The sequence below is a fragment of the Pezoporus wallicus genome, unplaced genomic scaffold (genome assembly GCF_028554395.1).
Source record: "Pezoporus wallicus isolate ANWC-B61680 ecotype Strahan unplaced genomic scaffold, APGP_CSIRO_Pwel_v1 contig_5352, whole genome shotgun sequence".
NCBI classification, from domain to species: Eukaryota; Metazoa; Chordata; class Aves; order Psittaciformes; family Psittacidae; genus Pezoporus; species Pezoporus wallicus.
In genome coordinates, this window is record NW_026639660.1 from 1826399 (window position 1) to 1841247 (window position 14849).

General features: G+C 39.8%; 1 protein-coding gene across 4 annotated transcripts in view; it reads right to left on the reverse strand.

Annotated features, from left to right (window-relative positions):
• Positions 1-13459: 13459 nt before the first annotated feature.
• The window catches only part of RMDN2 (regulator of microtubule dynamics 2), a 49152-nt gene continuing 47762 nt past the window's right edge, over positions 13460-14849 (reverse strand). For 2 of the 4 annotated variants that reach the window (XM_057415335.1, XM_057415334.1), the window contains one exon: positions 13460-14160. In XM_057415335.1, the coding sequence (XP_057271318.1) occupies positions 14107-14160 (54 nt within the window). In that variant the 3' untranslated portion in view covers positions 13460-14106. Of the gene's footprint in view, positions 14809-14849 lie in introns of all 4 variants that reach the window. The other 2 variants (XR_008972907.1, XM_057415333.1) reach the window with 2 other exon arrangements.

Below are 14849 nucleotides of genomic sequence, written 5' to 3' on the forward strand. Positions count from 1 at the left end.
GGTAATAAACTCATTTTGCTCAATGAGTTTCAGCACAGAAATCGGTGTTTATTGTGACGATGATGAATCAAGGAATCTAAGCTTTCCCTGCAGTATTTTAAACCCAGATTCCTTGCAAAGTACTGTCAGCTATTCTCATATGTTTCCAAATATCAAGACAACAATGATATGTGTATGGCATGTCTTCAGTCGTACTCTGAACTCAGGATTTAAAAGAGGAAAACCTATGGAGCAGCACATTTGCAAACACTTGTCCCTAATCTGGCCACTACATTTTACTGCCTATTTTTTAAATTTCTCCAATACAGAAAACTAATTTTTAAAGGTAGGAAACGAATTATAATTTATGGCAGCACAAATCTGGACAAGGGATTTCAGGCCACGGAATTAAAAAATAACTAGAAATTGGAACTCTACCTTTTTCTTTCCCATGTTTGGTTTGTATTGCTTGTTTTTCTTCTTTCTTTGCTCTCTCATCCTTGCTCAGATATTGATCAAAATCATTTGCACAAGGTTTGCTTCCCCAGTCTCTAGAATACATTCTGTTGAGTTAGCAAAAGAGGTATCAAAACTGTACTTCAGATTTTTAGGGGCATTTTCTGCCCTATACAAAAACCCATTTGTTTACAGATGTTTAATAAAGCTGTGCCACAGAAATTGTCTCCAAATTTATTAGGAGGTACAACATGTTTTCAGCTTAAATGCATGTGGTTTATTGCCTTTTTAGTTTTGACTGCTAAATAGCAATGCTATCTGAAAAGGCTTCAGTGAAATAAGACTTTTGGGGAAAAGGATTTCAGTAGTAGCATAGGCTTACATAGAAAATATTAAAAAAAAGCAGTGGTGTTCTTTTAGAATATTTATTTTCATTTGTCTAGCTCTGGCCAGGCTAGAGTTTTCATAATGCTCTTTTCAAGGGACTGGCTCTCACCCTGTGCTCAGTAACCAGCTTGCACTCCTGCAGAGGTCCAATGAATTTCTCTACTGAAACTTTAACTCCCAAGACCATTTGAGTCCATTCTTCACGAAGGCATTCAGACATGACTAAATAACAAATTAGAGACAATCACCATATTCCTATGCTGGTCTAAAACACTAGACCACCCTCATTGTAATCCTGAGCTTGCAGTTGTCAACTTTTGACATACAACCCCAGGATCCTTTCATACACACTACCAGAAGACTTCTCTGGCAGTAGCCTGCAAAGCACAACAAAGCCACTTATTTTGTCCAAGGACAAATTAAAACATGGGGTTAAAGTTCATTATTAACAAACTCCAGTGATCTCTATGAATATCAGTAAATTTCAAAGACTGTCAGGTTCCTTTCCACTCCCAGACAAGCAAAAGGGCTTCCAGGAGATAAAAAAAAAAAAAAAAAGCTTGATCTCTGCCTCCATGCCCCTGAGAATTATTATTATTTTTAATGAAACACATTAAGGGTCCACATTGCTGTCAGCTGTCTGCAACTTGTTTTATTTTTAGCTTGTAATACAGTTAATAAAAAACAGGTACAATCCTCATCCTGCTTCAGAAGCACATCTTGGAAATTGGACAGCTCTGCTAAAGTCATCATAGAACAAGATTTTAAGATACATCTAAAGAGCCATAAATCAAACTGTTCGCAGTATGCCATAAAGGCATTGTTTATCCATGTGCATGCATTGAAACATCTGATGTTGCACTTTCCCATTTGTAGGCAAAGCCAACCCTGTTCAGTGAGACCACACACTATGTCACATTTAGTACCTGTTAGGAAAGTTTCAGCATGATTTTAATTATTTCCAATCCTGGTAAATCCCCTTCTACCTCCTTGCTGGAAGGGTTTACATCAATTAAAATGGTGTATCATGTAAACTGTTTAAGCTCCTAAAAAGCTTCAGTTTGCATCCTAGTTAGCAAATTCCTTTCCTCTTCACTCTCCAACTACAGCGTTGCTCACAACAGAATATAAAATGTAGTTTCATAGGCAGCACGGTACTTGGAATTTAATCCAAAAGTCCCTATATTGCTGTTAACACTTACGATGAATTTCTTGGGCTATCTGTAGAACTATCCTGCGCTGGCAGAGAAACCACACGAGAACAGATGGGCAACTTGACTGTAGTGATACCAGACTCGAGGCTCTTTCAGCATTTGTGTCTAAAGAGTAAAAGTCTAGAAAATCTGGGAACATGAACGTGGTATCTACATCTATGGCTGCAAATCTGCTGAGAAACTTGCATATCCAAAACCAAACAGCTTTAGTTATTAGTAACAGCATTCCAATGAGTAGTAGAGTTTGTCCATATAAGCTGGCAAGGAGAAAAAACCTTAATGAATATTCTTGCATGTCATACTTCACAGCTGGGAAGGCCACCTTTTCTGACAGAGCTTGTTCTGGTGGTGGCACAAGATATTTCAACTACAAGTACTGTAGGTGAGTTTCATATTTTTGCAGGAGGAAGAGGAATGAATTTGGACATAGCCCTGACAATAATTATTCAACAATAAGGAGTTATCCCAGAAAAAACATTATATTGCCAAGCATCTTCCTCGCAGATACATATTTGGATTGTTCCTCCCTTGCATTTCATGAAATAGTAAATAATGCTATGGTAAATATCCAAACACAAGGTGATTTTAGTAGACCACCTTGTTTCAGACCAACTCACAGTTACCAACAGTTAAGTATAATCCCTTAAATTGCACACTACTAGTCGTAACATCCAACAAAATGCAAACATGGGAAACAACTCAGGGTAGGGCCTATACACCTAAGCCAAGGGCAAAAATGGGATTTAAGGGCAGACAAGTCTCTTCATTGCCTCATGGTAGACCCTTCAGTTTCTCCAGTGAATGGGGCCATTGCCAGGGTTGGAGCCTCAACTGGGAAAACACAGTCTCACAGGATGCAGACATACATGCTGTTAGGTATTTTAACAGGGAAGGCTGCAGCCCCCAAGGAAAACCACACCTCACTGTTATGCTGTGAGACACCTCTCCCTGATTGTTGCAGGGGCCGGGATCCCAAGCAAGCTCACAGTTTTCACTCCCAGCCTAGAAACAGAAGAGCTAAATGTAATAGCAGCGCATCAATGCAGTCAAGCCCCTTGCCAAATCTCTTGTTGGGGATTTCTGTAACCATGAAACCTATATGCACATTTGGAGCCATAGCCTTACAGAAAGCCCACCCTTTCCCTAGGGAAAGAGACGGGTGTTAAGGAGGAGATCCTAGGAAAGTGCTTTGATAATCCAACTCTCAGCTCCAGGAAAGTGTTCATGTCCCAGGGCAATCTTTTCATCAAAATTAGGTCTGCATGCCAAAAATGAAGGAAATGAAAAATGAGTAAATAGCAAATTAAAATCCCATAGCATTTAATTGCGGAATCAACAAAACATGGTGTTCCTGGAACAAATGCTGTGCCCCAGGCACCTCAGAAACTGCTGCCTGGCACCACAGAGACTTCTCAGCACCCCTCTGTCCCAGTAGAACAGCAGCTGGGAACTGCTGGGAGTCAAAGCAGAAATCCTGGCACATGGCAGGGTTTCTCATTGCTTTCTTTTTTAAAGTTTGTACTGCTTTCTCCAGTATGACTAATGAGAACTCCAATGACTGAAACAATGGATGGGGCTTCCACAAAGCAGCACATTGTCAGAGAGGGAACCACATTGGTGGCAACTCAGCAGTAGCCCAGCATCACTGCTTCTCCCACATGTGTCCTCACAGGGTTGTCTGCTTATTAGGATAGAACTACAGGCTGCCATGTGGTCTCTCTTTAAGGGAAGACTAGTGATGATGCATTTATATTTTTTTTAAAAGTTCAGTTGCTGGACATGCCCCTTTGAAAATCAAGATCAGTGAAATGTTAAAGCTATGCTCTTGACGGGAAAAGAAAGAAAATGAAAAAAAAAAGAAGAAAAAAAGAAAAAGGGTTAACTCATAAGAAAAATACAGTTCAAAGTTAACATGTTCAATCTGGTTTTAATATCATCTTTGTAAGTTTTTTACTGAGCTGTCGATCTGATAACATTGTGGTAGATGCATACTGTTTTCTTTCCTACACCACAAACCCCATTGGCTTCTCCCATCCCTTAAGTTTACAGTCAGTTTAGAAACCGTCACTTTCGTGATGTGCAAACAGCGTTCTCTGAACATTTTCACTGGCTGGCTTTATTTCACAGGGCATTAATCTGTTGTCAATTTCCACCCCTTCAAGCAGTGACAGAAACCCAGAATAATAACAGTTAATTTCATGGCACCCTACTCAGAATCACATGTGAGAATGCTCCACTTAAAATCTGCAGGAAAATCCCTACTGAATCACAGGGCACCTGGATCCCTCTCTGGAATAGAGTTAGAGCCTGAGTTGAGGGCTTTGTTGTTTGGTTTTAAATCAAGAAGAATATGAAGGGTAAGGAAAGCAGAGCAATTTGCAAGTGGCAAGTGTCAACTACAGGAGAGATGTCTTAAAAGACTGATACAATATTTCTCAAAATAGAAGAATCAGATGAGTACTGCATCTAAAAAGATCCCTTCAAAGGTTCACAGCACAAAAACATTGGTGCAAAGTGCTTTGCATGAAGCAATCCTCAGAAGGGGATCCTTTCACATCAAAAGGTTTCTAAACTATTCTGCAAAATGTAACAGAGAATTTCATTTGTGCTGAGAGACCATGCATCTTTCCAATGCATCAGCTGCCTGCATTATTAAAACTGGGGCCCCATGGCCAGAAAGGGGCAGAAGGTCAGACTTGACCAGTCTCTGAATATGAGATATCCTTTTGAAATCTGTCACAAACAATTGGGAAATCTGGTATATCAGTGGAAAAAAGAAAATGTGGACTTGGGCAATTGTGCTGCTTCCTACCCGAGTTCCCACATCAACTGTATTTTATCAGAATTATACTCAGTGAAATACTACCTGACTGCAAAGTTTCACAGGCATCCAGTGAGAAATATTTTTTGTAGCCTTTAGGAGACTGAAAAAAAAAAAAAAAAAAAAGAGGTGCTCCACTCAACTGCAAAAGCGCATGCTAGAAATGAGAAGGGATCCTGACATAAAATAGGCAAGTAATTACAAGTAGTTCAGTAAGATGGTGACTGAGTAACTCAGTTACCTCCCCTCAGTTGTACATAGTGTGCCTCAAGTATTAAATATATCGGAGACTGTACATAGTAATGAAGATACCAAGGCAGATAGCAAATGCTGAGCCAAGGCTCCAAATTTGTTCATTTCTGACTCCCGTGTGTCAGAAAGCACAGAATAAAAATCAAAGCAAACTCTAGAGAGAAGGAATCATACCAGATCAACACTGAAAAACAGAGTTTGCCAAAACCCTTGGAAACTGAAGCCCTGGAGATGTACACAGCCCTGCTGAGGACTTAATTTTTATTGACACTTGCTCTTCTGGCCATGGGACCCCAATTGTCTCCAGTGAAAGTTACTGCCAGGCCTGTGGTTCCTGCTGAATGCACTGCCTGACTGCTTGTCAGAGAAAGCACTTCAGAGCCCTTGTAATACTGCTTCTAAAGCTCACTGGTTTAAGGTTACATTTTAACTTCTCCTTACTTGGAGTACAACTGAAAACCTCACTTGTTTTGGCAAGAAAACTAGAAGAGATTCAGTGTAATAGAGGTGAGTAGACCAGCTATTAACATCTCAGCAGGAGCTGTTCATAGATGGGCTTCAGTCTCTTCAGATTTAATACCTAAGACTGTTTCAATCTTGCCTGAAATTCTCCTTTTCCCACTCCCACAGGAGTTACTTTAACTTTCAGTGAACGAGTACTGAGTTCAGGAAACCAGAGAAAGTTAAACATAACACAGATGGATATTAAGCAAACCTCCCTGAGCATTTCTCTGCAAACCATAATGCTTGCTTACAAAAAAGCGCTATCAAAACAAAGCCCTACCTCCACACACATAGAGCTCTCCCCCTGCCATCCCTTCCCTTCAGCCACAGGCTCCCTAGAAGCAAACATGATGGTTTGGGGATACCAATTACAGCCATTTCTCTTTGAGATGAGGATAATGGACTATGAGCTGATTCCTACTGCATCCATAAACCCTTTAGAGATCAAAAGCTCCCAGTTTGAGAAGCCAAGGCAAAGATAGCTCATAGATGAATTTACAGCATTGTTCACCTTTACCTAGCAATACCTTGCATTCAACAGATGTTCTTCCTGTCTATCCTCTCAGAGGGAGGTCAAATTAAGTGCTGAACTGTGGCAATTCTTTTCATGAAGCAGTTTTAAAGCTGTGCTTGGAAGTTAGGCTATAGAAGGAAGTGCAGGAAAAATCTTTCTCAAGTATTCAAACATCGATGGAAATTTCAAAAGATTCACAAAGTAATCGGGTTGCTTATTGTAGCTACAAAACACAGCAAGTTATATCTATTTTAATTCCTCTCTTAAACTTATGTATGTGCATATACACACACAAATACTTTTGTATGCATACAGACACACAAACACAGAAACTGTAGTCCCCATACAATTTCAGCACATGTAATTACAATATGACATTTAAAATAGGATGGGATCCCTTGCATTCCTACTGCCAGTGCAACACAGAAATCAGGATGTTGCAGTGCAGGTGAACTTAATCAACCTGTGTGCTTTTACCTCATACCATTGTAAATACACTAAACATTTGCTTCTGTTCTGGTGCTCAATTTGATTTAAGAAAAACTCCTTCATTCAAGTTCCTTCTCTCACCTAAATTTAAGGATTAAACAACCCCCTAACAATTTAAGAAAACACAACACCCCTCAGCTTGCCTTTAATGCTGCCAATTAATGAAGCAGATCTCAGCTGCGGGGAATCTTTGGTAGTTCCCCTGGCAAAATGCTGCTGATGGAGCCATGCTTATTTGCAGCAGCTGCCTCACACCCACCACACAACATCTATGCAGGTCTGTCGGGGAGGATTTTAACTAAGTTCTGTAAGCAGTTATCGAGAAAACTGAGTGAAATATTGCCAGTTAAAATATATCTCATAAAAATCGAGCTACAGCAATGCTTTCACACTCATCTTCTAGCTTGAGTTTAGCACTCATTTGCTTAACAGTAACTAGCTCCTGTCACAGGAAAATGGCAGTCCACAGGCACTGCACTTGAAATGTCTTTTATACCTTGTATTTATTCCATATACATTTAAGTTATTGAACATTTTTTGAAGGAAAACATTTTCATTTCACTACCCCCTGCCACAGGCACCAGTGTCCCAGTGATGTGGTGGTGACAGAAGGCAGCTCTGGAGCATCCCCCCAGGTCTTGGTGCAAGCCCTGAGGGGAATCAAAGCTCTGCACAAGGGAACTCTTGCACGTAGGCAGTTGCAGGCCAAAGGCTTAACAGGCCTTCTCCTCAGGAGGTAACAGATCCTGTGTACCTTTGGTTAGCTTTCCCAGGGACAGGTTCCAGATTTTCTCTTTTAACTGAACGCTGGCAGGTGCCACAAGCAGACACACAGGCCTGTGGAACACCCACCATTACAGTACCCATTGCATGTGTCACACAGACACAGCAGTGTAAAGCTAGATACCCCACAGAATATCTACTCACGCCTCCTTTGCCTCCAGACCAGCAGCAGCTGGGGGCTCAGCCTGTCTTCCAGCAAACTCCTGCATTCCTCCAGAATGACCAGCTCACACACCTAAAGCCACCTTCCGCAAGCTCTGAGGCTCTCTTTAGTCCAATCATACATTTCAAAGTCCTGCTTCTCTGCTGCCAAGGGCCACCTTAGCCCCAGATCCAGGCTCCCTGGGCTACTGTCCCCACTGCCCAGTCCAGTGTGCCTACCTCTCCCGGGCCTCACCAGGCTGCTGGCCCACACCTGCGAGGAGACCAGGCTGCTGCCGCTCACAGCCATGCTGGCAGATAGGCTTTTGAGGTACAGCTGTATGTCTGTCAATGTGTCTGCAACAGCCTTCTGTGCCTTCCAAACCAGCCTGGAAATACAGCAAGAATGCTTCCAAAGGCTTCATCTTCCCCTCTTCAGCTCTTCAGGTGCTGACAGAAAGAGCAAAAGAGGCCTAAAACGTGAAGCCTATTTTACTGCTTACTGGTCTGTGTTCTCCAATCAGTTAATGCTTGGCCAAACCTTGAGTGTTCAGTAGGCTAGACTGAACATAAGCACCCCCCTCTAGAGAATAAACTAACGTCCTTTACAGAAATCGTATCTGGTGGGCAGCTAATTAAAAGTATTGATTTAAGATTTGATTTTATTGGGCACTCTGTAAGCTGGCCTAGCATCTGAAAACCAGTGGTCCTTAACCCAGAGCCACCGTTAGAAGCTTTATAAATGACTTTTTGAGGGAAGCATAGGGGTAGCTATGAGGTGTGAGGGAAGATCATGAGGGGACAGCAGGGACATCCATGAGGGGAGATCATGAGGGGTGGCCATGAGGAGTGAGGGGAGACTGTGAGGGTACAGGAGAGGTGGCCATGAGGGAAAATCATGAAGCAGGTGGTGGGGTGGTTGTGAGGGGAGATTGTGAGGTGAGAGCAGGGGTAGCCATGAGGGGTGGCCATGAGAGGTAGGGGCAGCAGTTATATAGTGTGGGCCACTACAAGAGGGCAAATGAGGGGTGGCAGTGCCTGGAAACCATGAGGGGCAGCCATGAGGGGAGATCAGTTTGCCCTTAGTGACATGTTTAGTGGTGGGCTTGACAGCCCCAGGGTAACAGTTGGGCCCAATGATCTTAGAGCTCTTTTCCAACCTAGTTGACTCTATGATTCTATGATTATCTTCTTCTGAGATTAGGAAAACACAAGTAAATTGCTGAATCCATTTTGCTGACTTGCTACATTTTTCTGAACGACTAACAAGAACACTTTCTCATCTGGAGGATGACATTTCATCAGCCATGTTGATTACCTTTATCCATGAATTAGAAACCTGAACTCAGTTTTGTAGCTTGAAAAGTACATCCACGTTCATGCCCCATATCCTTAAGACATGTTTAGGTTACAATATTCCCAGTCAGTATTGTGTGGCTATTTTTTTAACTCATATAGATAGTGAATTCATACCAGCCTAGAATAAAGATGACATGAAGAGCAGATAGACAGTGTTTGCATCATGTAACTTGGGTACATAACCAAGTAGCTTATCCCCCAGTCACATTACAGGTCAGCAGCACTACCAAGCACAGAGCTCAGATTTTTCATATTCAAGTTCATGCTGGACATTGCTCCCACAGATAATTCTAGAATGACTGCTTGTTTATTTTAATGAAATAAGTAAAATATTTCCTCAGGAAAAAAAAGAATTATTAATGTTTAACATTTTTAGTTCGAGTGCTTCATTTACCAGTGTCACACGTGGGTTACACAAACATAGATGGGGCCAGAAAAGCTTATTTCTTTTTGTATTGTCAAGGCACTTGATTTGTTTCTTCTCCAATGAACTTGGGAGTCTTTAAGAAGGGAAAGTGGTGGAAAGTAAGAATATAACCTTATGTCAGAAGGGAAAAAAAAAAGGTAACAATAATGTTTGCCTTTCAGGGAAAGTTACTCCTTGAGTTCACAGGCATGATTGCTGCAATACAATTTTAACTGTCACATTACTGCAGGATTTTCTGATTTGGCATAGGGGTAATGTATCCATCAGGACCATTGTATCCACTGAAAGAAAACACCACAGACCTTGCCAGAATCCACAGTACCTGCCTACAGTTCTAGGTACTTGAGGTGGAAGGTGTTCAGGTAGTGCTGGCTGAAGATAAGTAGATTCAGATAAGCTGATACATTTGGGTAGATCTCTGGGAGCCACTTTATTTTTCTTTATGGTTCGTTGGTTTTGTTTTAGTTCAGGCTTTTACTACTATAATTAACAGGGTTTCAGGTGTGGAATTAGGGTTGGTTTTTTTTTAAATTAATTGGACAGAGGAATTTTCACTTTCCTTTCTAATTTGTCAGCTACTCTCCACTGTTGGGCAGCTTCCTACTTTATTCCACAAGTTAGTATATTGATATCACAACATAAAAGAGTAAATCACCCTAAAATTCTGCAAAAGGAAAGACAATAATTTAAACAAAGTAATTTGAGAGTGTATCATTTTAAACATTTCCACAATATAACTTAAGTTTGTGATTGCCTGCTGTTGCAGGGGGACAATCCTACAGGGACCAGGATCCAATGACAGAGCCCTTAGCTTCACCACAAGAAATCAAAAGTATCTCAGTTGTCCAAGGAAGGCAGAACTAGTAATTTTAACTTTAATGAAACACAAGTACCAGATAAAGACCCCCTGAACCCACCTTTTACCAATGTATAAAGAGATGAATTCCCTAGGAGAATATACAGCGTATGTACTGGAGCAAAGACGAAGGAAGAGATGCCACAGGGAGAGAGCTGAAGGAAATATTGTGCAACATGGCCAAGGCACTGTGGCTTCCAGCAGCCTGCAGCCCCATCTGCTCCATACAGCTTCAAGGCCTGCAGGGGTTAATACAGCTAACTTCTAGCTCCTCCACGGAGACAAAACTACGGAAGTGAATGTCTGCTTGTGGATATTTTAAACAAAAAAGAAAACATATGTCCCTCTGGAACTATGCTTGCTGTTTCTCCAGCAGATATGACACAGAGAACAGATAGCCTAGACCTAGAACTAAATGAAAAAGCTTTATTCCAATGAGCAATTAGAGAACAATTTAGGGAACATGCTCCAAATATAAAGGTTCTCAGATTAGCAAAGTAAAAACACAGAAAAGTTGAGAATGCTTATGTACACTAACTAGTAAAAAATTTTAAACCCACAAAATATCTTGGCTGTGAAAACCAGCAGCTTCCTACCTGTGTGAGGAATATTTCTACAAACTATGAAAGACAATTTAGAATTAAAATTAAAAACAGCCTTTTCTCTCCCAGATGTTACTTTGTGATTCTACACATAACTAGTAATGAGCAAAAATTTTAACAGGAGAATGGACTTAATTCAAAAGGCTGAAAAGAAAAATTGGTAATTTCACTTAAAAAAATAGAAATTTGCTTTAAAAATTTAAACATGTGGATTAAAACCACAAGTGTGATAAATAAATAGTTGAGGCCAGTATGATGCCTATCTTTAAATTCAAGTCCTGAAACATGATGGTAGATGTTTCACAGTACAAATTCATTAGGTAGCTTGGACCCAAATGCGGAGCCAGTGCGTGCAGACACAATCCCACTGACTGCAGAAACTCAGCAGGAGTGCCTGTAGCTTGTAGGGGGCTGGAGCTGTGCACTCTCCAGGGACAGAAGGCTAGGGGGGATCTTACGAAGTCATCTGGTCCAACCTCTGCCAGAGGATGAACTGTGCCTTAAGCACTGCCAATGTTTAAAGTTGTCTTTGTTTAAAAATCTGTGTAATTGATTTTATAATGTTCTCAGGAAATGTACTGCAGGATTTTACAAAACTACCATTTCTCCAAATGCCTAATCTAAAGGTAGGCAATTACTTCTTGCCCTATGAACAGGGGATTTGGGGAACAAGCTTTTGGTTCTGTATTTTTTACTGTCTTCACTGTAACAGCTTTTTACAAATATGAATATTCCTTTAGTCGTTGCTCCTGCAGACTAAACAAACCAAATTCTTCCAGTTTTACATACAAAATTATATTGCCTAGCACTCTCATCTTTCTTGTCTCTCTCCACTGGACTCTTTCCAATTAGCCCCCAAGCTCCTTGAAGTGCGGTGCCTGAAACTGGATAAAGTATTCCAGCTCCAACCTCATTAGGCGTAATTAGAGTAAAAGGTTATTTCGTGTGAATTTAATGAGGAATGCTTATTTATTTAGCTTAGTAGGAAATCTAGTTTTTCACTAAAACATCATATTATTGACCCACAATTAGTTTGCCACTCAGTAGAACCTGCATATCCTTTTTCATAGAATAACCACAATTAGCCAGGTCTCTTCCATCCTTTACCTGTTACTCAGTTCAGTTCAATACTTTCTATTTGCCCTAAATGAAGCAAATCTTGTCACCTAATTTCAACAATTAAATAACTTCTTGTTCTAATCTATTTCTCTGATACACTTTTAGCCTTTATTGGCCATACATGATTGTAAATGAAGTATCTATTGCAGAATCCAATTTATTTTATAAAGTATATTGATTAGCATAAAATTGATCTAAGTAAAGGCCTCCTTCTAACATTGTCCTAGGCGACAATGAATTGCTAACAACCCTAAGTACAAAGCACGCTTGTAGATCCATTTAAACCATGCTTCCTGCTTTGGCAATGAAAATGTCACGAGCAGTCTTTACCAAAAATCCCTTACCAAAATCAAGATGGGTCACCTCTGCAGCTTCTCTGTTCACAAGTCAATTATGCTGTCACAGATGAATTATTTGATATAATTTATCTCATATGGTATTTTTCCTTTTCTCTGAAATGGTGTATATATAAATAAATTAAAAAAAAATAAAAAAAGAGAACTCTGTAATTGAAAAATAGGTATAGGAACTATTTTCCCTCAGAACTAATATTAAAAATTACTACAATGCATATTTCAACTTGTGAAGATCATCAGGATAATGAAAACCACGAAGATAACAGTGAGAATTCAGAACTAGTTCTGAACTTCCAGATTTTGTTCAGAGAGATCTGAAAGTAATGCTTGTATGTCTGAAAACATATTTTTAAAGAGTATGTTTGAAAGAAATAGACAGCCATGGTTTATGAAATCTCTGAATTTTATGAGGAGTCATGGAGTCAGGCTAAATCCAAATGTTACTCTACATATTTGTCTTCTTCCAGTCTACTGTATCTATTGCCTTCTGTTGTTAGTAGTTAAAATCACTCTTACCTATGAGATGCTTCAGTCACAGGTATTCATACTCCTTCACATTGGACCGATTTTTAGATCTTTGTTGAGGTGACTGTAGTTCCTTCTTGCTAATTTCACTGTTCCACATCTGTTCAAAATTAAAGCCCCAACTGCTAGTTCAATATATTGGTGCCATATGAGTCCTCCTTGTCTTAGCCATAAACTGGTCCATGTTATTTACACATCAAATATGTCAAAGCAATGTGCAGTTATCCTTATCCAATTGTATTTCCTTTACCAGAAATGCTTAGTTCTTCCAGATACACTCCCTGCATCTAGATTAAGATCCTGAAATAAAAGCCTTTATTCTTTATTTAGTAAAGGCCTTTATTCTTCTACAGAGTTCAGTGAATTCTTTGTCAGTCTGTTGGTGAACTACATTAGTTCTCTACCTGTTAGATTTTATTGAAAACACTGCTGTCCTACATGCTCAGATGGAAGTAGGAAGCCTTTAATTAGTCTAGTACAAGTTAAGCTATATATAGAGAGGATATAATGGTCAGTGACGGTCACATGGTCGACTAGATTCTCCAGAGACACACTGGTGCCACCATGCTAGCCAACTGTTCAAAGAGAAAAAGCCAGGATTCACAAACTTGATGGAGGTCCAGTAACAAATCCATTAAACACCACAGCTGCAACAGATTAATCTTAAACACTTCATTTCAATTGGTCTGATTTTTAATATTGTACTTCATATTGCAAATAAAATAAAATTTTAGTATTTAATTTGTAAAGTTTTCACATTTTCATTTAAAACTGACAGTAGGTTTAAAGTAAAAAGAGCTTTGTGGAGGCAACAGCTTTAACTTCAACAAGATTCTAATTTTATAATAGTAGAGGAAAATGTGTAAACATAGGCATTCATGATTTTCTTCTGTACACATCTACGTAAATTAGTTGATACAAATATAATTTACTATAGAAACATTTGTTTGGTTTTGCTACAGACAGTTCTATGCTGGCATCGCATACTAGTCAATTAATCTAACAAAGAGTGAGATCTATGCATTTTGCTTTCTAACCCCCAGTATGTCCATTGCCAGCAGTGGACTTTATGTTCAGAGAATCAGACTCACAGTGTCAGCAATTTAAAATTAAACTTCAGTATGAGATTATAAATAATAAAAAATGAATCCATCATTTTCATAACATAATCACCGGATGCTTAAATGCCATGATCCAAACCAACCAAAATCAATGACAGTTTTCCCATTCACTCAGCTGGAATCCACCCACAGTTCCCAGTCACTGTAGATTCTCAGTTTTGCAATTTTATCACAGCATGAAGAGTTAAAAAGCATGTAGTGTCACAGCCTCAGTGTGAGAAGTAAAGCCTCTAAGTCTTTCTGGGCCTCTTTATCCTGAAAGAAACAGACAATCATGCATGAACTTAGATGGGATAAATCCCTTCATTTGTATAATATGCACCTATCCACATTTCTTTACTAACAGACGTAACACACAAGTGTAACTGCCACAGAACGTAAAGACTGCATAGTAAGTTAATTTCTAAGTGAATGCAAAAGTAAAGTTTGAAGTGAAAACAAGAGCCAGATGGCAGCCCTCTCTTTACAGCTCTGTTAAAGCACTTATAATGTTAGCCACAAATAGCCTTCTTAGCAGACCAGCAAGCCTTTTAGCTTAGGCCATAACTTTTACTGGTGTACTTTGCAGGAAGTACTGCCTTGCCTTATACTTCACGCAATCTTGCAATCCAAATGTGTGCAGGTTTACTAAAGATATTTCTATGATGTTTCTAATGATTTATTATGAAGTTGACAAGAAAATATTGGGAAATGCAATTAATGACATCAGTCAGATTGTAGTTTTGGTGCATACAGCCATACCTACCTCTAATAACCAGCATGGATGGACTACACCCTCAGTACCTTCCATACCGGTGTTAGTGAGCTCTGCCTACGGTACTGGGCTCATAGCAGAGAGAACCCAGTGGTGGAGCAAGAGGCAAGTAATATGCTGTGCTCAGAGCCAACACTGTATTATACTTCCTAGGACAGAAGGGAAAGGCTCCTTTCAGGTTGATGCTTAA